Genomic DNA, 24,072 nt, shown 5'->3' on the forward strand with positions numbered 1-24,072 from the left:
TTTACTTATTATGATAAGCATTTGTTTTAGGTGACCAAAAAAAGTGCGTTTTGCGTAGCTTGCCTGTACAGATGGTCAATGACTTGCAAAGGGAGAAACGGGTGTGTGCATCTAACCAGTTTCACCTGACTTATATACTGGCTGCCTCAAGTCTATTGACTCATTCAAATTTGAAATTTAACTGACTCTCGTCTAATTAAAATGGCAAAGCGTTGCAAACTGCAATCGCCTACCAGATGTGCAGGATCTAAGGCTAACTCCCAGACATTCCTGCAGGAGTTGGCCCACGCAAATGCACCACAGGTAAGCAATGTTTGTGGGGGTGCTTGCGCTGCCCTTCATTTCCTGGGGGTGCAAGGAGGCCTTCACGCGGCGCCCCTGTTGAGATGCAAGTATTTGCGTGGGCCAACTCCTGCAGGAATGTCAGGGAGTTAGCCTTAGATCCTGCAAAACCTGGTAGGCGATTGCAGTTTGCAACGCTTTGCCATTTTAATTAGACGAGAGTCAGTTAATATTCAAATTTGAATGAGTCAATAGACTTGAGGCAGCCAGTATATAAGTCAGGTGAAACTGGTCAGATGCACACACCTCTTTTTCTCCCTTTGCAATGCAGATGGTCAATGACGACAGGGCTGTGGAGTCTGAGCAATTTTGGATACCTGGAGTTGGAGTCTGTGGTTTCATAAACTGAGGAGTCAGATGATTTTTGTACCAAATCCACAGCCCTGAATGAGATGCAAATAATTCTAGCTGGCACGAAAAGTAAGTTGTATTAAGTTTGGAATAAGGCCAATGTAGATTAGCAGAAAGTGCATTGGATTCGTCCGTTTCAAAGCTGCATACAATTTGCGTTTAATTTACATGTAAGCCAGTATTATTTGTATCTTCATTGATCATTTCTCCTTACAACATTCCATTTATTTACCCCCAGAAAATAACGATTTCATTGGATCCATAATTTCAGCTTTCCTGGTTGTGTAGATTTATATGCATGTAGAATATTTTTTTTAACAGGTAAGTTTTTATTGCATTTTTAATTTTGCATACAAACACAATATAACATAACATAGAAAAACATACTGGTAAGTCAGTACATTGAAGAAAGGAGGAGAAAAAAAAAGGGGGGGGGGGAGGGGGGGCGGGTAGCAGCTCCTCCATGTGAAAGGACTCATTGAGGTGCAAGGAAACGAGAGAGATAAAAGAAAATAATTTCTCATTTTGTTTTCTTGACATTACATGTAGAATATTGAAGCAAACCACTTGGCTTATACGCAACATTAGTATTAAACAGTGTGTAGTGCATTTTAATCATTTAATAAATATTTCATCCAGTCATTGAAACTGCGTTACTAAATTATGTAACCATGTTATTCGCACGTACATTTTTTTTTTATGCAAAAATTATCTCAGGCACTCTCTTATCAGTTCTGTCCACCCCCTGAACTGGCTGAGCCCCCATAATTCCGTATGAGAGAATAGGGCCCATCCTACAGATTCATATACAGTATGTTAAGGAAGAGTGCCCCTCTCACATATTTTTGGGAATTTAAATGTCCATTAACACATTCCTACAGTATTTATCGCACCACCTAGACCAGGGGTAGGGAACCTATGGCTCGGGAGCCAGATGTGGCTCTTTTGATGCTTCATCTGGCTCACATAGGGGTTGATTCACTAAGCTACACTGCTCAAGCAGCGCAGCTTAGTGTGGCAGCGCAAGTAACATTTTCAAAGTGGGTGCGCTACTGCTGTAGCATGCACTACTAACTTACTCATGCTCCCCCCAAAACTAACAGCTGCTCCAATTGTCCCACTTTGGACCCTGTCAGGTCCAGTCACTTTGTAGTATGAGATCCCTGTACTTTGATCGGCCCAATAGGCTGCCTATTAAGCCAAAGTTTGGGGATCTCGACTTACAACGTGAATCAACCCCCAAGTCAGCTAGCTAAACAAGCTGTTAGTCGGTATTTCTCCTGTTTGGCTCGCGGGGAAATTGCTGATGTAGCTGAAACCCAAGAGAAGCTGAGGAGGTGCCTGACACTTCCGCTGCCGGGCAGATCAACGCTGTACACATCACCCTGGCAACAGGGGCGTGAGCCCTCTGCTGCGCATTGTGCCAGTTTGAAACATATTGTATGGCTCTCACAGAAATATATTTTTAAATATGTGGCTTATATGGCTCTCTCAGCCCAAAAGGTTCCTGACCCCTGACCTAGACCATATATTGAATTCGTTCTGGACAGTTCCGACTTTTGAATGTTATTTTGCATAATGGAAGGATTTTATTGACTGCAATAGTCCATGACCAAACAACCTGCTGAGTGGCAGCTGCTGGTTTTGAGTGACTCAGTTTCAGGGTGGGGACAAGGAGACCCAAGAGATAGCAGATGTGCCCACAGTATAAGGAAGGCTCCCCCAAGTATTTATAGCCAGATGTGCTCCCAGTATTATGCAGCCCCCTCCAAGATAGATAGCCAGATGTGCCCCCAGTATTATGCAGCCCCCTCCCTAGGATAGCCAGATTTTCCCCCAGTATTATGCAGCCCCCTCCCTAGGATAGATGGCCAGATGTGCCCCCAGTGTTATGCTGCCCTCTCCCTAGGATAGATGGCCAGATGTGCCCCCAGTATTATGCAGCCCCCTCCCTAAGATAGATAGCCAGATGTTCCCCCAGTATTATGCAGCCCCCTCCCTAGGATAGATAGCCAGATGTGCCCCCAGTATTATGCAGCCCCCTCCCTAGGATAGATAGCCAGATGTGCCCCCAGTATTATGCAGCCCCCTCCCTAGGATAGCCAGATGTGCCCCCAGTGTTATGCAGCCCCCTCCCTAGGATAGCTAGCCAGATGTGCCCCCAGTATTATGCAGCCCCCTCCCTAGGATAGAGAGCCAGATGTGCCCCAGTATTATGCAGCCCCCTCCCTAGGATAGCTAGCCAGATGTGCCCCCAGTGTTATGCAGCCCCCTCCCTAGGACAGATAGCCAGATGTGCCCCCAGTATTATGCATCCCCCTCCCTAGGATAGAGAGCCAGATGTGCCCCCAGTATTATGCAGCCCCCTCCCTAGGATAGATGGCCATATGTGCCCCCCAGTATTATGCAGCCCCCTCCCTAGGATAGATGGCTAGATGCACCCCCAGTATTATGCAGCCCCTTCCCTAGGATAGCCAGATGTGCCCCCAGTATTATGCAGCCCCCTCCCTAGGATAGCCTGATGTGCCCCCAGTATTAGGCAGCCCCCTCCCTAGGATAGCCAGATGTGCCCCCAGTATTAGGCAGCCCCCTCCCTAGGATAGCCTGATGTGCCACCAGTATTATGCAGCCCCTTCCCTAGGATAGCCAGATGTGCCCCCAGTATTATGCAGCCCCCTCCCTAGGATAGCCAGATGTGCCCCCAGTATTATGCAGCCCCCTCCCTAGGATAGCCTGATGTGCCCCCAGTATTAGGCAGCCCCCTCCCTAGGATAGCCAGATGTGCCACCAGTATTAGGCAGCCCCCTCCCTAGGATAGCCAGATGTGCCCCCAGTATTAGGCAGCCCCCTCCCTAGGATAGCCAGATGTGCCACCAGTATTATGCAGCCCCTTCCCTAGGATAGCCAGATGTGCCCCCAGTATTATGCAGCCCCCTCCCTAGGATAGATAGCCAGATGCACCCCCAGTATTATGCAGCCCCTTCCCTAGGATAGCCAGATGCGCCCCCAGTATTATGCAGCCCCTTCCCTAGGATAGCCAGATGTGCCCCCAGTATTATGCAGCCCCCTCCCTAGGATAGCCTGATGTGCCCCGAGTATTAGGCAGCCCCCTCCCTAGGATAGCCAGATGTGCCACCAGTATTAGGCAGCCCCCTCCCTAGGATAGCCTGATGTGCCCCCAGTATTATGCAGCCCCCTCCCTAGGATAGCCAGATGTGCCACCAGTATTATGCAGCCCCCTCCCTAGGATAGATAGCCAGATGTGCCCCCAGTATTATGCAGCCCCCTCCCTAGGATAGATAGCCAGATGTGCCCCCAGTATTATGCAGCCCCCTCCCTAGGATAGCCAGAAGTTTCCCCAGCATCAGGCAGCCCCCAACATGCAGAATATGTAGAGTATCACACAGCACTCTACTCCATATACTCTGCAATAGCTGGGTAAGGGGGGCACTCAGGGAGCACAGGCGCGACTCAGAGGCTGGTGCCTCCCCAGCCTCTACCTCGGCCAAGTCATGCTGTTTCTTTCTCTTCCAGGGTTAGTGGAAATTTAGTAGAATGTACTTTCAGGCTGGATTTACATCTAATTTTTTGCGTTAAGGTGAGGCTGCAATGCAAAAATGACTAATATATGACCCTGCGGCAGAGTGTGCCGACAGGGTCCTATGCATAACGCCGCCCCCCGCTCAATGACGTACTCCCTTGCTGGGCAGTACGATTACGTCACTGGGATCCCCATTGTTTCGCACATAAGTGCCGCAACACCGCTAACAACCTATTAAAAGATATACGTCGCCTATTGACGTATATTACGTCCGCCACAGCGGATTGCGCACAACGCGACGCGGTAAGTGTGCTAGTCCCATTGCATTACTCTGTGGTAAAATAGGGTAACGCAACGCAAGTGTTGAAGGGGTCTGAAGGGTTATCGCAGTAGAACAAACTACTATATATAGCAGCACATCATAACATTTATACAAAGTCTTAATAAACGTAATTTGATATTAAAGAGGACTTAAAGTCGATTGATAAGTTTTACTTTCTTCCTGGTGCCGAAAACTGTTCCAGACCTCATCTGGCTGTGTGACTGTGACAGCAGCAGATAAGTCTGTTTACAGTCCCAATAGTGCAGGAATCTTACTTGAACGACTGATGTAACAGGACTGAACCAATTCCTAGTGGCAGATTACAGCTCCTTCTTGCCTGTAGATGAACAGTCTATTTATCTGTTAGGTGTATATGCAATGGCAGCTCACAGCACTAGTGACTGAGCATTGTATTGTGACTGAGAGTTTTCTGATGTTACTACAGGCTGTTACTTTACAAACAGCCACGTTTAATCACATCAAGACTACAGATGTAAAAGGATGTCATCTGCCTCCAGCGGTGATGGCCTTCAGATTGTTTGTAGTCTTTAGAATATTGGGGACAAATAGCAGTCCTGAAGCACGCTCAATGCTCTCTATGGGCACCAGGAAACGTTCTAAGGGGATATTGACATCCACCGGGCAGTTGGGCATCACGTAGGGTCGCAGCTCAAGCTCCCCGTTGAATTTCTCCAGAACGACTACCTTAAAAAAGTGCGTTGGGACAGCGACGTTGTTGGCACCGATCACTTGGTACTTGACGTACATTTTGCCATCGGCTTCTTTCCTGGGAGAATAAAGATCAGAATAAGATTCTCAAAGCTGAGCTATAGTCAAAAATCAAGGAGATCATTTATTCCATTGCTATCATTAACCTTTTCCAATCCGTTTTCCCAATCACCCACGTTCCTCCAAGCACCTATTTTTTCAGGACGGACGGACGGACACCTCTGTTATTACTATATTGGAGCTACAACAGTTCCAATTGGAGCTACAACAGATTCCAACACTTTGATCCACACAGGGGAACGCCTTGCTGGGCCTGATCTGGCAGCGGTGTCTCCACGATCTGCGAAAATGCGGTGGAGTGGCGGGCGCAGCAGTAGTGGACTTGGCTGGCAATAATCACAGTATTGGACATAGTTTGACATTCTGATCGGAAGGAGATGGCACTGTGCCAGATTTTATCTAGTGGCAGCCAGTTTCTCCTATGTCAAACTATGCCTGACATTGGTGCTATGGGGAAAATGCCAGTCAGACAGAAGGTTGCCACACATGATACAATAAAACTATACGACTTTACAGCAAATACACAAAAAAAGATTGTTTCTACAGATGAATTGAAAGTTCTTTTTTTTTTTTTTTTATTTCCCTGAAAATTCTGATCGGATTTCTTATTTTTTTTTTTCCCATTTTTGTCGACTGGGAATGGCAGAAATTTGATTATTTTTTTAACTTAGAATGTTCTCAACTGTGTCGGAACAATGTGCGCATTTTCGGGCTCCCAGAATAAACTGAGACATCTGACCCCATATCCTTCATTGAATCGTGACTTCTTGAATTAATTGGCCAAGCCCCCTTTTCACAGCGATAAGTTTTTGAATGGGCGCACCGCGTCCCCAGTCATCTTCACCCCCTAAAAGCTAACACCCCACCCCAATTTTAGCAGAGCTGACGGAAAGATAGTCAGAAAGGAACATTTCTTATGAAGATTATAAAATCTCATTTTATCAGAATTTCTGATTTGATAATATATATAAAGCAGTTAGCATACGGCTACACATGTGACTTACTTGGGTAAGAAGAGAGGACCAGTGCACACATACACATTCTTGTTACTCCTGGTTAGAGAGCGGCAGTATTTCTCCAAGTTGTTCCAGGCAATCCGGTTCAGGTTTGGATTCTGAAAGAATGATTACAAGGTTAAATCTATTTTAACCTTTAAAGCAGTGGTCCTCAAACTAAGGCCCGCTGGCCGAATGCGGCCCCCTGAGGCTTTTTCACTGGCCCCCAAACACAATGTATAACTTATAGATGTGGCCCAAAACACCTTTAAATATCGGTGGTCCGCATATAGAATAGCAGTCCTGGCACCACCCATCCACATATTGTAGGATCCAGAGAGCAGTCATTCGCTGGCTTCCAATCAGGTTCATCAGGTGACACTGCTGTCCAACTGGACGGTAGGTTGTCACCTGGGTATGCCTCACTGTCTGGTGCACAAAGACGTTCTCCAGGTGCGGCAAGACAGAATGGCTGCTGCTGGGAGTTCTCCTCCGGGCATGATTGGGGGAATTAATACCTAGATTCAATGTAATGTTTTACAACATCATTGTATGTGTGTTCTGGCCCCCCAGCAGTCTGAAGTATGTTGACCTCGGCCCTTGACCGAAAAAGTTTGGGGACCCCTGCTTTAAAGTGTACCCAAGATGAAGCTCAAATCACTTACCTAAGAAAAGGGATGCCTCTGTATACCAATGAGGCTTCCTTCACTGTCCTCTGGTCCCCCATCACTGAGTGTGTATGCTCCAAAGATTACAGACCAGGGCTTGTTGGTAACCCGATTGGGGCCACGCTCCTCTCACAGGACTTCCAAGGTGAGAATCATAAAAAAAGTTAAATCTGCTGTGTTGTTTTTTTTTACTCAGAGGCTCTGGTCCAGTCCCAACCGCATCCCTCGGGTCGTCTTCATATTCCCCAATTAAGATGGCCACCAGGTCTTGCTGCGCCTGCGCAGTTCTCATAGCCTGTGCAGTTCTGAGATCTCCTCCAGCCCCGTCCTCGCTCCCAGCGCTCTTGCACGCTTTACGTCCACAAGACTGCCGGGAACGAGGGCAGGTCTGGAGGAGGACTCAGGGGCTGCGCAGCCGCACTCACGGCTCTGAGAACTGCACAGGCGCGGCAAGGCCACCTTAAGGCATTAGGCCACCATAATTCGGAAATATGAAGGAGACCCGAGGGATGGGGTTGGATCGGGACCGGAGCCTCTGTTTAAAAAAAAAAAAAACACGCGGAAGGAAATTGGGTACACGGATGGCGTCCCCTGAGGATGACAAAGCAACATAGGAATTTAACTTTTTTTTCATGATTCTCGCCTCGGAAGTCCTTCAAGTATCGCCGTGCATGCGTATTAACCTGGAGCCGCTCATGCACGAGGTGCTCCGTGGCTGCTGTGCGGGCATTGCCACACTCCTGACAGAGGAGGAGCATAGCCCAGATCAGCTGGAGGGTCCCAGGCAGTGGCAGAGGATGCTGTGGGAAGCCTCATTAGGATCCAGAGGCTTCCATCTTAGGTATGTGTTGCTGAACCTAAGCTTTGTCTCAGGTTCTTTTTAACATGACTAAACGAAGTGGAACACCACAGGCTACATTTTAGCCCTTTATGGAGCAGTATCTGGTGCACTACATTTTACGGACCTGCTGCTTCTTAGTCTTACCAGTGGATCTTTGTTATTTAATTATTTCAAGATTTAAAGAGGTATCTCTCTTACTGAAGGGCTTCTATTGAGTGGCAGGAAGGAAGGAGCAGTGGCTTAGCTAAGGAGCTATGGGCCCCAGTGCAAATTTTATATGGGGGGGGGGGCCCCTAAGCACTCTATGAATAACAATTGATACAGCACACCAAAACCTGCCAAGGACAACCACAGAGTCAGAGGTGCAAGAAGGGGATGGGGAACAGCATGTTCATGATTACCACTATTCATAGCATCTATAGAAGTGATTATTAACAGCACAGCACCAATTAAGGCCCCGTTCACACTTGCGGTTTTGCAAAAACCGCACCGGATGTCCGGACCGCACCGGAGCCGGATCGGACCTGAACCGTACGGTTCCTATCCGGATCCGGTCCGTTTGCATCCGGTTTCCGTGCGGTGTGAACACGGTTGCGGTCCGGATCCGGTTTCTTAAGGAGATAACATCCTTTTAATTACCTGGGGTCTGGGAGGTCAGCAGAAGGGTCTGGGGTCATTGTTGGAGACAGGTGGACGTGTGGAGACCATCCGTGGATACAGAGACTGCAGTTGGGACCATGGATCCAGGCATTTTTTACTCGTAAACCTGGGAATTCTCTCTGTTGTTCGCCTCCTTCAGACATATCAGACATGTTGCTGGCAAAAAGAGCTCCAGCATGAAATCGCTGCTGCCCCACTCTTCGCTGGGCCCATGTGGTCCCCATCCAAAATGCATAGGAAGTGGGGTAGAACGTCCGGTTTTTGTAGCCAGTGTGTTGTGCGCTCTCCGGCTCTCATTGCTTTGTATTGCCCGGATGGTGCAGTCCGGCTCCGCTCCGGATACGGCTGCCGGAGGAGCCGGACCAAAAAATAGCGCATGTTGGAACGGACGCCGGAGTCCGGATCCGGCCCGGATCCGGTCCGGCTCCGGTCCGGCAGAACGGACGCATGTGAACGGACGCATAGGCTTTCATTGCCATGCCGTGCGTCCGTTCCGTCCGTTCTGAAAGCGGTCCGGCTTCGGCACGGCGATTCCGGACGGCCACCGCTAATGTGAACCGGGCCTAAGAGCTAATACTGTGGTTGAGGGGGGCGTGGCCAGCAATGGAAGCGTGAGGACGTGCTTTTCCTCAGCTCCTCGGAACCCGCTGAATAATCCTGGCTGGACGTGGTAGGAGATGCCGCCACCGGGCCTCCTGCACAGCTAAACGTGATGGAACACACAGGCAGGACCCGGAGATGACTAAATACGGGCCCCCAGTCGTCTATGATGCAGCTGAAAGGCTGGCGAGGTTCGCCAGGACGGATCCGCAAAATGGCGCCGATGACAGCATGGCTGCACACAGAGCGGCCTCTCCACAAATAACTCCGCCAACATCACCCGCAGGAGAAGGAACATCGGCAGAGGAGCACTCCGCACCACATCCCCAGGAGCAGGTATCTCAACCCATACCCCCAGGAATCATGAACCGGGAGGCAGCGGTGGGGGAGACTGGGAGCAGGCCCAAAATGGCGCCGGTGTGGAAGAGGGGGAGAGGCCGGAGCCCACTAGAGCAGAGCTGCTGGAAGCCGTTCGTGGCCTGCAGCTATCACTTACATCTAGACTGGACTCAATCCATGCGGAGATGTCCTTCCTAAAAAATGACTTTAGTAAACTAAAGGATAGAACAAGGGAGGTAGAACACAGAGTGGGGCAGCTGGAGGACACAATTCAACCTATGCAGCGTACACACTCAGCCCTAACGCAGAAATCCGATATGCACGCATTTAAAATAGATGATCTGGAAAACAGATCCAGGAGATCCAATCTCAGATTTGTAGGTTTCCCTGAAAAAGCAGAGGGTAGGTTCCCAGAAACCTTCCTGGAAGACTGGCTAAAAGAGCACCTGCCCGATCTAAAACCATCACACGCTTTTGCAATAGAAAGAGCACACCGTGTTCCAGGAGGACCTCCTAAGCCTGGGGTCAATGATCGCCCCCTTATAGCAAAATTACTCAATTATAGAGATAAGATTGAAATCCTCCGTGCAGCACGTGATGCCCCAGATTTAACATTCAATGGGGTGAAGATATCGATATATCAGGACTTTTCCACGGAGATACAAAAACAAAGAGCCACTTTCTTTACTGTTAAAAACTCCCTCAGGGACCTACAGATCCCATACAGTATGCTGTTCCCAGCTAAACTGCGTGTTCAATATGACTCCAAGACACATTTTTTCACCTCTGCGAATGATGCTATAAAATGGATGGAACAACAAGGAATGAGAATTTCCACTGTAAAACCTCGTCCACCTAGGAAATAATTTTCTCTTCACTAAACAACATGTGAGGTGTATTGCTTTGCCTATGTCATTACCCGGGAGACACCTTTCCTCACCATATGACTGCTCTCTAAGCTTGGATTAATAAACCACTCATGTAAAAAGTTCTGGTTGGAACTGTCAGCCTGCTTATGGCAATAGTAGTTTAAGCTGACACCCTGAACTGTATGCAGGAATATGTGTGACAGAAGATGGCAGTGATCTTCATCTTGCACTAGGATGTGAATGGAGCAGTCATTTAAGACTGCACCCTCCGCACTGTATCTGTCAGCAAAGAAACAAGGAAAAGGGTGACTGCCTTGTATAAATGACTGACAGTTCTGACTAACATTATAGAAGCTTCTGGTTCACTGATTTTCTATATATTTACCCTCTGAAGGACTTCATTACAAGGGTTCTGCAGTAACTTTGTTCGCCCAGTAGGTGGCGACAAAACATTACTGAATCTAATGATGAAAGCTATGTCTCAGGGAAAAGTTGTTTAAAGTTTGATAGCTTTGCATTCGGTGAACTTTATAATAGCAGGCACTGTTTATGGTACTTGAAATGTGTTTCTAAAACTAAGGAGTTAACTCTTCACCAACCTATATCTCCATCTGATTACCTCTCGCTCCCCTCCTCCCCCCCCCCCCCTGAACCTCACCTCTATCAATCCCTTTTATCACCTACCATATACCCCCTCCCCATCTCTACCCCTCCCTTCCTCCCCTTTCCCTCCCCCATGCACCCTCCCCCTCTTCTCCTCTCCCCATCTGAATGCTGCAGTGAAGAGCAAGTACTCCTGCATGTGGTGATGTCCAGGGCATTGCATATGTACCTTACACACCGTGCACTATAGGTACTATTGTCCATTATCTGATCTAAGGGATGGTCAGGGGTGGCTCCGTCCCTATTATGTAACACGTCCGTAAAACCTCTAAGACATATTATGCAACTAATAGTGCGGGTTCCGGGCAGCTGGCCCTATGTAAGTGCTCCACTCAGGTTAATGGATACAAGCTCCCGAGGGTTACCAACTCGGAGAGCAGGGTGGGTTAAGGGTTGGGTTATATGTGTTGTTATGTTCTGGTGTTCTTTGGGGTTCTTCTGCATAAGTTGTGTTGCTGTGACGCGGCTAACTAACAATCATGATAAGCTCTTCTTCCAATCTAGCGGTAGGATCCACTACAAATGCAGCTAAAGATTATTACTTGGAATGTCAGGGGCCTGAATAATAACATCAAGAGCAAGCTAGTATTTGAATATCTTAAACAAAAACAACCACACGTAATATGTCTCCAGGAAACTCACCTGATGGGTTCCAGAGCTCTTCTATTAAAAAAACCATGGATATCCAAATACTACCTCGCTCATTTCTCCTCCTTCTCCAGAGGCACTGCCATACTTATAAGCAAATCCTTTCCTGGCCAAATTGTGACAGCCATCACCGATTCCAAAGGTAACTACGTGATTTTAAAGTGCAATTTAGAAGGTCAAATTTTTACTATGGTATCTTTATATATTCCTCCCCCATTTAAAATACAAATATTAGAGGGAATGGCATCAAAACTTCACAGCATACTGGAAGGCCCCCTTTTCATCTTGGGGGATTTTAATGCTATAATAGACCCAAATTTAGACAGGCTAAATAGAAGCCACCGTTCCTTCACATCCTTTCTTGACTGGATCAAAACCTATCAATTACATGACGCTTGGAGATGGAAGTATCCCCAAAAGAGAGAGAATTCTCCTGCTACTCTGATAGCTACAAGACAATGTCACAAATTGATATGGCTTTGACTTCCAAAGATATGCTCCCATATATTACAGACATACAATATCTTTCACACGGCATATCGGATCACTCCCCATTGATATGTACTATTATTACTCCGGGATCAGGATGTGCAGGCCTCTGGAGAATGGGTTCGGTGTGGTTGGAGGATTATTATTATTATTATTATTTAGTATTTATATAGCGCCAACATATTACGCAGCGCTGCACAGTGTATATATATATATCTATCTTGTCGCTAACTGGCCCTCAAAGGAGCTCACAATCTAATCCCTACCATTGCCATATGTCTATATTATGTAGTGTATGTATTGTAGTCTAGGGCCAATTTTTTTAGGGGGAGCCAATTAACTTATCCGTGTGTTTTTGGAATGTGGGAGGAAACCGGAGTGCCCGGAGGAAACCCACGCAGACACGGAGAGAACATACAAACTCTTTGCAGATAGTGCCCTGGCTGGGATTCGAACCAGGGACCCAGCGCTGCAAGGCGAGAGAGCTAACCACTACGCCACCGTGCTGCCCTATGAAAATGTATTGGCTGAGTGTCAAAAAAGCATGTCATTTTACTGGCGTGAAAATATAGGCACGGTGGGTGAGGATGTTTGCTGGGATGCTGGAAAAGCAGTGCTGCGCGCGTCCTTCCGCTCAGCGATGTCCATGATCAGGAACAATAACAAAGCTCACCAAGACTTTATTAGGAAGGAATCAGAGGCATGTAAAATACAACTAATTCAAGACCCCAACCCAACTAGGTATATACATTGGGAACTAGCTAGGAGAAAATTAGAATTAGAACTACTTAACAGTATAAAACGAAAAGACATAATTCATAAACAAAGCCAGTTTGAACACGGCAATAAACGCGGGAAACTGTTAGCATACTTTCTAAAAGCACATACTGACACAACGGCTATTTCGGCTATAAAACAACCAAATGGGGCTTTATTGGAGACATCTGCGGCCGTAGCAGAGGCGTTTAGGAATTTTTATGAACAAGTCTACTCTTCCTGGACAAACAATAATGATAAAGAGATAGAAGCCTTCCTTGAACAACTTTCCCTGCCTAGTCTAACAGAAGAGGAGGCTGAATCATTACTCACCCATTGGTCTGGATGAACTAGAAGTAGCACTAGCATGTCTTAATAAGGGAAAAGCCCCGGGACCCGATGGGATCCCAGTGGAATGGTATTCAAAAAACAAAAAAGATATCCTACCGAGGTTGGCTTCGCTCCTTCCTGGCATATATGAAAAAGGTGAACTACCCGACTCAATGAGAGATGCACTAATCACCCTCATTTTAAAACCAGGTAAAGACCCACTGGCGTGCGATTCATATAGGCCAATCTCATTGATAAACACAGACACAAAAATTATATCTAAAGTGTTGGCTATTCGCTTGGAAAAAATGATGCAGAAGCTGATTCATCCAGACCAATGTGGCTTCATTGGAGGAAGATCAACTAGAATGAATATACGCAGACTCCTATCAAATATTCAATTCCCCCATCCAAACTCCAAAACTAGGATAATTTTATCCCTCGATGCTAATAAAGCATTCGATTCCATTGAATGGTCCTATTTAACACAAGTTCTTAAAAGCTATGGTTTTGGCCCTTACTTTTGTAAATGGATACAGATTCTCTACACCAAACCGGTAGCAAGGGTCAGGGTCAACCAAACTATATCCGAGCCCTTTCAAATACACAGAGGAACTAGGCAGGGGTGCCCGCTGTCCCCTCTGCTTTTTGCTCTGGCCATAGAGCCACTGGCACAGGCGGTACGTGAACACCCCAACATTATAGGCCTTAAGATTAATAACACAGTAGAAAAAATATCCCTATATGCAGATGACATGCTCATATACTTGGCTGACCGTGGCCCCTCCCTAACTGCTGTACTTGAGCTGTATGGAAGATTTGGACAGTTATCAGGCCTCACCATTAACTGGTCAAAATCGGTACTATTCCCCCTGGACATATTTGATCACAATATAATTTCCCCAACATCCAGACTACTAATAGCAGATAAATTTAAATATTTGGGGGTCTGGATACATAGAGATATCCGCTCATTTGAGACCAATAACATCCAACCAGTTATTGCTACCATGGAATCTCAATTGAAGCGCTGGACAAGCTTACCTCTAAACCTATACGGTAGGGTATGTTCCATAAAGATGATTATTGCCCCTAGATTACTGTACGTGCTGCAGATGTCTCCATACTGGTTCCCACAAAAAATCTTCAAAAAAATAAACACTATTATCACCAACTTCCTATGGGCAGGAAACACCCCAAAAATAGCATTACGAACCCTACAACTACCAATTGCTGAGGGTGGATTAGCCTTACCCGATTTTCAAGTTTATTATCTTGCATCCCAGCTGGTACCTATACAACACTGGTTGAGCTCAACAAGAACACACTCAGACATGAATACGGAGGCGGATATGGCCACCTCCTACGAAGCATTATGCTCGGCTATTTACAGAGGCAAAGTCCCCACGGAAAATGAAGGCTCATATCTGATTCAACATACTGTTGAGGTATTTAAAAGGACCCAAAAGCTATGCGACCCTTCCCCTGGCACCATATCCCCTAATCTGCCCTTATGGCACAACGACCAACTCCCAGAACTAAAACAGATTCCAGACATTCATTTCTGGTGCAAAGCAGGTATCAAATATATCAACCAGTTATACTGTGAAGGCTCCTTTAAGGATTTTGCCACTCTTTGGCAGGTGTTTTGTCTCCCACCTCACTCGCTTTTCCGTTATTTTCAAATCAGACATACCCTTAAATCTCAACTAGGCCTCCATGGGGTTGTACTAGCTCCAATGCCACTAGAATCACTACTTCTACAAAAAGACTCTAACAAACAAATATCAATATACTATAACTTTGTACTCCTGGCTAAACAGAATAGCAATCGCAACAATTATAAGCGGGGGTGGTCGAGTGGGGTGGGGGACTTCACTGACTCGGAGTGGTCAGAATTTCAGGACACATATTACAAAACAGTAATAACCTCAAGGGATAAGGTAATTCAAATTAAGTGGCTTCACCAAGCTTATTTATCACCAATCCGAATGGCAAAGATGGGAAGGGGCGCTACAGACTCATGCTTTAAGTGTACAGCGACAAATGCTGACTTCTTGCACTGTGTGTGGCATTGCCCCCAGGTACAAACTTATTGGAAGACAGTAACTCATTTCCTATCAGACAAACTTAAGCTCCCCGTATTGTCATTTCAATCCTGTATGCTGGGAATGTTGGGGGACATTGGTTGTGGTACACATAAGAAAACCCTGATACGCATTTTACTATTCTATGCAAGGAAATCCCTTACTTCCAAATGGAAGCAAAGTTCAACACCCTCGCTAAAACAGTGGAAGGAAACAGTAAACAATATATTACCCTTATATAAACTTACATATCAATCCAGATCACAGTTTACTAAATTTGATAAAATCTGGAGTACTTGGGTTGACGCATCTGATACGGTAATACCTCACCTTGACATCTCCGTGATGATACAGGACCTTCACTGATTATACTGCTAGCTCTGTTACTACTATCTATCTGAATTGCTTATCTATAGCCCCAGTTAAATGGAATAAGCCGTCATTATTTATTTTGTCCGGGTAAACACAGTAACCACTCTTGTTGCATGCATCCCTGAAGTAATTTCTGTGATATGTGATGGTACAAGAATAAGTAACTTTGTAAATGACGGAAGAACACCAAATGTTTTGTGACTGTTGTATTGTTATTGTTTGTTAATTTGTAACCATATTACAAAATTAATAAAAAAATTCTCTTTAAAAAAAAAAATACTGTGGTTGAGGGCGGGCCCTACGGGTCCCCTCTGACGCAAGGGCCCCAGTGCGGTTGCAACCTCTGAAACCCCTATTGCTACGCCACTGGGAAGAAGATAGTTTGTCATCCCATTGCTCAGGTTTATAGGCCATGTTTAGTTCAGGGTGGAGCTGAGCTGTAGTAGTACAGTGCCATGCTATTCAGTAGAGCTGATCAATGCCTTTCATTCAAATTTCACATTTTTGTATGACCAGGTGTCATTGTAAATGAAAGCTACAATGACTGGATCAAGGTTTATGGCTGCAATCTATGGTGTTCAAATACAACAGTATTACACAAAGCACTGATATATAGTACAGTATCATCTCGTTATAGTAAACTCTGATATAGTAAAACTTCTGGTACAATAAACTAAATGTCCAGGTCCTGGCTAAGCACCATCATAAGTATATGGGAGTAACGCCTGGTAAAGTAAACATGGATATAATAGAACTGCAGTTATAGTAAACCTGTTTTTTGGCCCCTGTGGTATTCTGCATCCGTCTATAGTGGAAAGTGGGTGGGAGCATGCACCATACGTCAGTCAGAGACTCATGAGCTGTGGTTGGACTGACAGCCACTTGTAGCGTGCAATATACCCCCCCCCCCACACACACACACCTCCATCAAAGGGGAGAGGGAGCGGGCCAGGAGCTACGGGGGTCGTCTGGCCCTGTACATAATGCAGAGGATTATACGTTACTTGCTCCCGGCAGTGACACAGGTTCACTTTACTTCCTCTCCAGTTTACAATGCTGTGCAGCCAGCCAATTATCTTGCAGCTTCTATCCCATGCCATGTGACAGGGACGGAAGCGGCATGGTGATTGGCTGGCTGCACGGCTCTTGTAACCTGGAAAGGACCTGTGTCACTGCCAGGAAAACGTAATGTATAATGCTCTGCTGCCCCTCTGCATTAAAACCTTGACATTCACTTTTACGTTTTCTAAAGGTCAAACTCTGTACCGTTCTCCCGACCCGCTCCCCCTCCCCTGTGATGGAGGCTAAGGGGGGTGGGGAGGCCCAGCTGACAGATTACTATTATGGGGTCCAGCTTAATGTAGTTACGCCCCTGTTTCCACGCTCCATGTAATTTACATGCATTTCCTGGTTATGTATGATGCTCCCCTGCACTGTACATTAACTATATACAGGACTGGCCCCTGCCTAGCTCCTGCCTTCCCGCCACAACCATTGGTACGCCCCTGCTTGGAAATTAACCAATCAACATTGGCAAGAAGTACATTTCTTTGGTCCAATTCCAAGCTGCATACATTGGTCGTTAAACTTTCACGCAAGCTGGAAACATCTACATCTCATTGCTCATCTCTACTGTCCTATAACTTCTGGGGAATCAGAGTTGCTTTCATACTGAATCAGATATAAGCTTATTACTGATGGGGGAGGGTAGCCGTACTGACCTGGGGGTACACATTACTCAGTATGAAAGTCTCATCCATGGCCTGCTGGTTCCACCTGTGGTTAGCTGCTGCTGCTAGATGTCCCCGGTCAAAGCCGCTGCCCTGGTAGTCCAAGTTGCTGGCCCGATGGTAAGGATGTACAGACTCATCTTCTGTGAACTCGGAGTTCTGCCTCTCAGCAGTGCCACGTATCCGATCCACGTTCAGCTGCTCTAGAACCCACGCCGGGCCCCGCAGCCGGGTGTCATAGCTGAGAGCGTGCGACTTGCGGGTCTTCAACTGGCTGAAGCCTGGCAGACCAAACCTAGTGATGCCGGCAGCGGGGGGCAGGGATACTTCTGAAGCTGCCTGTACGATGGGATAGAGGGGGGAGGGTGCAGGCTCCCCCCGCAGACTCCAGTGGGTCACTCCAGCACCCAGCGCAGCTCCGACTGCCAGGGACACCCCTGAAAGTAATACTTTGCTTCCCAGTCTCATCTTCACAATGGCATAAAACGTTCAGATTGCAACTCTCACTTCTTCCGCATACAGTCAGCTGATGACATTGTTCAGAGGGGAATGTCCTGTAAAATGCAACAAATAAGTTTTAGTGTAATAATTAGCTAAAGACTTGGAGTTGCTCAGGTATGTATTTGGTTGTTTTTGGGTCCCACTACTTTTTGTAACCTTGACACACAGTAACTTAATGACCATGTTTTGGAGCCTTGGGGTCCTTGGCATCAATAATGTGAGAATGGAAGCAGTTTACATTTTTCAATTGAAATCAAGCAAACAAATCTGATTGGCTGTTTGTGGCTCTGCCCCCTTTTCTGAGTTTTAACGCCAGTCACCCAATGAACGATTGTAGCAGGTTTAACGCCTCTGCCATTAACAGTGTAAGAATGGCAGCAGTTTAAATATTCCCCTTGAAAATTCATAGGTGAATTTTGATTGGCTGTTGTAGGCTCCACCTACTTTCCTGAATATTAATCCCAGTCATCCAGTGATCCATTGTGCCAGGTTTGAGAACCCTGCGATTAACAGGGAAAGAATGTCTGTTTACATGTTCCCATTGAAAATGAATTGCTGTAATTTGATAGGCTGTTTTATGCTCTGCCCACTTTCACTGAATTTTTCACCTTGACCAAGTGAACAACTGTGCCAAGTTTGGGGACTCTGGCTACTGTGAGAATGAGACTCCCAGAACATATCATCCCAGGTAGTAAGATGTGTATACCGAGTTTTGTTGAAATCAGTCAAGGCGTTTACAAGTGATCGCAACACACACATGTGCGCTCAAAGCATACCCTCTAGATTGTAAGCTCGCAGGGGCAGGGACCACCTCCTATTGTTTTTTATTTTGCTGTAGTTTACCATATGAACATGTACCAATTTTAGTGATATCTCAAACCACACATTAACCATGTACAGTGGCTTGCAAAAGAATTCGGCCCCCTTGAAGTTTTCCACATTTTGTCACATTACTGCCACAAACATGAATCAATTTTATTGGAATTCAACGTGAAAGACCAATACAAAGTGGTGTACATGTGAGAAGTGGAACGAAAATCATACATCATTCCAAACATTTTTTACAAATCAATAAATGCAAAGTGGGGTGTGCGTAATTATTCAGCTCCCTGAGTCAATACTTTGTAGAACCACCTTTTGCTGCAATTACAGCTGCCAGTCTTTTAGGGTATGTCGCTACCAGCTTTGCACATCTAGAGACTGAAATCCTTGCCCATTCTTCTTTGCAAAACAGCTCCAGCTCAGTCAGATTAGATGGACAGCGTTTGTGAACAGCAGTTTTCAGATCTTGCCACAGGTTCTTGATTGGATTTAGATCTGGACTTTGATTGGGCCATTCTAACACATGGATATGTTTTGTTTTAAACCATTCCATTGTTGCCCTGGCTTTATGTTTAGGGTTGTTGCCCTGCTGGAAGGTGAACCTCCGCCCCAGTCTTTTGCAGACTCCAAGAGGTTTTCTTCCAAGATTGCCCTGAATTTGGCTCCATACATCTTCCCATCAACTCTGACCAGCTTCCCTGTCCCTGCTGAAGAGAAGCACCCCCAGAGCATGATGCTGCCACCACCATATTTGACAGTGGGGATGGTGTGTTCTGAGTGATGTGCAGTGTTAGTTTACCATCACACATAGCATTTTACATTTTGGCCAAAAAGTTCCATTTTGGTCTCATCTGACCAGAGCACCTTCTTCCACATGTTTGCTGTGTCCCCACATGGCTTGTGGCAAACTTCAAACAGGATTTCCTATGGTTTTCTGTTGACAATTGCTTTCTTCTTGCCACTCTTCCATAAAGGCCAACTTTGTGCAGTGCACGACTAATAGTTGTCCTATTGACAGATTCCCCCACCTGAGCGGTAGATCTCTGCAGCTCATACAGAGTCACCATGGGCCTCTTGACTGCATTTCTGATCAGCGCTCACCTTGTTCGGCCTGTGAGTTTAGGTGGACGGCCTTGTCTTGGTAGGTTAACAGTTGTGCCATAACGCTTCCATTTCTGAATGATCGCTTGAACAGTGCTCCGTGGGATGTTCAAGGCTTTGGAAATCTTTTTGTAGCCTAAGCCTGCTTTAAATTTCTCAATAACTTTATCCCTGACCTGTCTTGTGTGTTCTTTGGACTTCATGGTGTTGTTGCTCCCAAGATTCTCTTAGACAACCTCTGAGGCCGTCACAGAGCAGCTGTATTTGTACTGACATTAGATTACACACAGGTGCACTCTATTTAGTCATTAGTACTCATCAGGCAATGTCTATGGGCCACTGACCGCACTCAGACCAAAGTGGCAGAATAATTACACACACCCCACTTTGCAGTTATTGATTTGTAAAAAATGTTTGGAATCGTGTATGATTTTCGTTCTACTTCTCACGTGTACACCACTTTGTATTTGTCTTTCACGTGGAATTCCAATAAAATTGATTCATGTTTGTGGCAGTAATGTGACAAAATGTGTAAAACTTCAAAGGGGGCCGAATTCTTTTGCAAGCCACTGTATGTACTTGTATTACTAGATGTCATGACTGTACCGTGTCCTGAAATTTCATGTATACACTGTATATGCTACCCAATATTTGTTTTGTAGTATGTATAGTGCGGCGGAAGATGTTGGCGCTATATAAAACACTTCCTGACACCTAACCCTGTCCCCCCACATAAACAGCCTTCCTAACGTCTGTCCCTGTCCCTCTGCATAAACAGCCTTCCTAACGTCTGACCCTGTCCCCCCGCATAAACAGCCTTCCTGCTGCCTGACCCTGTCCCCCCGCATAAACGGCCTTCCTAACGTCTGACCCTGCCCCCCCCGCATAAACAGCCTTCCTAACGTCTGACCCTGTCCCCCCGCATAAACAGCCTTACTGACGTCTAACCCTTTCTACGCCACATAAACAACCTTACTGACACTTAACCCTGACTCTCCGCATAAACAGCCTTACTGACGCCTAACCCTGTCCCCCCACATAAACAGCCTTACTGATGGCTAACCCTGTCCCCCCGCATAAACAGCCTTACTGATGGCTAACCCTGTCCCCCGCATAAACAGCCTTCCTGACACCTAACCCTGTCCCCCTGCATAAACAGCCTTACTAATGCCTAACCCTGTCCCTCCGCATAAACAGCTTTCTTGGCGCCTCACCCTCTCCCCCCACCAGGGGTGCCGCCAGCGTATAAGTGAGGCAAGCCCCTGCTTTGGGCCTCACTTTACAGAGGGGCCCCGCTCTGTCGCTGGCGGCCACTGACCTGCTCTGTGCAGCCCCATGTGGTCCCTAATAAAACTTACGCAACCTCGCTCCTGCGGGGACTCCTCACGGCGCTCTCCTCCTGTTGCCGGCCGCCGCCAGCATCCTGTTTCTATGGTTACTGGTGAGAACATTGGAGAGCCCGCCCGGCGAGAGGAGAAGAGCGCAGCGAGAGGAGTCTGTGTTGGAAGAGGTAAGCTAAGCTGGCACCATCTGTATCTGGCTACCTATACACTGCCCCTATAGGTCACTACCTATACGGAAGGCCCTATATCTGTACCTGGCTACCTATATACTGCCTCTATAGCTCACTACCTGTACTGAAGGCCCTACATCTGTACATGTCTACCTATATTCTGCCCCTATAGCTCACTACCTATACTGACAGCACCATCTGTACCTGGCTACCTATATCCTGCTGCACCCATAGTTCACTACCTATACTGATGGCGCAATCTGTTCTTGGTTACCTATATACTGCTCACTACCTATACTGAGGCACCACCTGTAGCTTGTTACCTATATACTGCAGCACCTATAGCTCACTACCTGTATTGTCTGCAGCACCTATTGCTCACTACCTATACTATCTGCAGCACCATTTGGGGTACCCTGGATACATATACTGCAGCACCTGAACCTGGCTACCTATACTCCAGCACCTATAGCTCGCTACCTAAACTGAGGGCACCACCTGTACGCTATCTCGTATGTTAACCGGGGACTACTTGCATTTTTCTAGCATTTGGCCCCACCCACAAAACATCTTTGCCATGCCCACTTTTTCACCGCAGAGCACTTCGCGCGCTGCTTTTTTTTGGTGTTAGTGCCACACCCATTGTTTGCCACGTCGCTCGTGCTGATAAATTCGGGCGGGGGCTGGGTTAAGTCATGGGCTGCTTGGGGCCACCAAAACTTTAGCTGCACCCCTGCCCCACCTGACGCCTAACACTGTCCCCCTACATAAACAGCCTTACTGAAGCCTAACCCTGTCCCCCCAAATAAACAGCCTTACTGAAGCCTAACCCTGTCCCCCCTCATAAACAGCCTTACTGAAGCCTAACCCTGTCCCCCCAAATAAACAGCCTTCCTGACGCCTAACCCTGTCCCCCCAAATAAACAGCCTTACTGACGCCTAACCCTGTCCCCCCACATAAACAGCCTTACTGACGCCTAACCCTGTCCCCCCAAATAAACAGCCTTACTGAAGCCTAACCCTGTCCCCCCTCATAAACAGCCTTACTGAAGCCTAACCCTGTCCCCCCAAATAAACAGCCTTCCTGACGCCTAACCCTGTCCCCCCAAATAAACAGCCTTACTGACGCCTAACCCTGTCCCCCCACATAAACAGCCTTACTGACGCCTAACCCTGTCCCCCCAAATAAACAGCCTTACTGAAGCCTAACCCTGTCCCCCCTCATAAACAGCCTTACTGAAGCCTAACCCTGTCCCCCCAAATAAACAGCCTTCCTGACGCCTAACCCTGTCCCCCCAAATAAACAGCCTTCCTGACGCCTAACCCTGTCCCCCCAAATAAACAGCCTTACTGACGCCTAACCCTGTCCCCCCACATAAACAGCCTTACTGACGCCTAACCCTGTCCCCCTACATAAACAGCCTTACTGAAGCCTAACCCTGTCCCCCCACATAAACAGCCTGACGCCTAACCCTGTCCCCCTGCATAAGCAGCCTTCCTGACGCCTGACCCTGTCCCCCCGCATAAACAGCCTTCCTGACGCCTGACCCTGTCCCCCCGCATAAACAGCCTTCCTGACGCCTGACCCTGTCCCCCCGCATAATCAGCCTTCCTGACGCCTCACCCTGTCCCCCCACATAAACAGCCTTACTGAAGCCTAACCCTGTCCCACCACATAAACAGCCTGACGCCTAACCCTGTCCCCCTACATAAGCAGCCTTCCTGATGCCTAACCCTGTCTCCTCACATAAATACACTTCCTGACACCTAACCCTGTCCCCCACATAAACAGCCTTCCTAACACCTAACCCTGTCCCTCTGCATAAACAGCCTTCCTGACACCTAGCCCTGGCTGCACCCGCATAAACAGCGTTCCTGACGCCTGCATTCAGGTTTCAAACAACCTGCTTCTGAAATGTATCTGAAATTAAAAAAGAATGTGTACAAACAGCCCAAGCAATCTGCAGGGGATGATGGTATTTGTAGTCCTAAGGCACTAACAGGATGGAAGGGGTACTTTGCCATCTCACATAACGCACGTGTGACTAGGGTGTCCTTAACTTTACTTGTCAGCCATTGTATAACAGTGTGGATCTCTGCTACTGCTAGCAGCCAATCACAGTGTACAGAGCAGAGCCTAATAACAGTACAATGCAGCCTGGAGTGGAAAGAGAAACAGTCTGATTTCATTTTTTAGTTTTCAAATTCTACTTCTGTACTCACTGAACACCAAAGGACGAATCTTTGATTTGAGATGGAGAGTCACCTTTGAAGGAACAAGCGAGAATCTTCCATGACACCTCCTGTGCTTCAACATGATCAGCGCCATCTAGTGGTAGCTTTGAGAGCTACCGTTTATCGGTGATTAGCATAGAATTCAAGTGAATAGGGGATGTTAGTACCTGAACTTTTGGTAGAAAAAGTAGACCCCCAAAATGATGGAATAAATAAAAGAATACAACCATGTAATGGAGGGTTTGATGGTTCCAAAGGGACAAACACCATTAGATGTAAGGGATAAAAAGCAGGTAGATTTGAGCGACACAAGGATGAATGAGATGCTAAGAATTAAATTACATTTATTGTGAAAAATGATACAATTTTAATTCCATGTGCATACCAATTAGATATAGAAATGTTGTACTTTTTAGTCGGTTTTAAATGGACCCTGAGCAGTAAAATAAAATGAAACTGGTATTTACCTGGGGCTTTCTCCAGCCCACCGTAGGCCATGAGGTCCCCC

General features: G+C 46.7%; 1 protein-coding gene across 1 annotated transcript; it reads right to left on the reverse strand.

The window, feature by feature from the left end:
- Positions 1 to 3,984: 3,984 nt before the first annotated feature.
- ENDOG (endonuclease G) lies at positions 3,985 to 23,639 on the reverse strand. The gene is made up of 4 exons (XM_068249811.1): positions 23,553 to 23,639; positions 17,384 to 17,946; positions 6,350 to 6,459; positions 3,985 to 5,343 (listed from the first exon to the last, which is right to left on the reverse strand). The coding sequence occupies exons 2-4, from the start codon at positions 17,858 to 17,860 to the stop codon at positions 5,061 to 5,063; spliced, it is 870 nt and encodes a 289-aa protein (XP_068105912.1). The 5' UTR covers positions 17,861 to 17,946; positions 23,553 to 23,639; the 3' UTR covers positions 3,985 to 5,060.
- Between the last annotated feature and the right edge of the window lie 433 nt (positions 23,640 to 24,072).

Source organism: Hyperolius riggenbachi, chromosome 8 (assembly GCF_040937935.1).
Source record: "Hyperolius riggenbachi isolate aHypRig1 chromosome 8, aHypRig1.pri, whole genome shotgun sequence".
Classification (NCBI taxonomy): domain Eukaryota; kingdom Metazoa; phylum Chordata; class Amphibia; order Anura; family Hyperoliidae; genus Hyperolius; species Hyperolius riggenbachi.

Coding starts and splice junctions, on each gene's coding strand:
- ENDOG (XM_068249811.1), bottom strand. CDS start 17,860: ATGAGACTGGGAAGCAAAGTATTACTTTCAGGGGTGTCCCTGGCAGTC. Junction 6,460..17,383: donor TGAGTAATGTGTACCCCCAG/GTCAGTACGGCT, acceptor TCATTCTTTCAG/AATCCAAACCTGAACCGGAT. Junction 5,344..6,349: donor GGTCCTCTCTTCTTACCCAA/GTAAGTCACATG, acceptor TTATTCTCCCAG/GAAAGAAGCCGATGGCAAAA.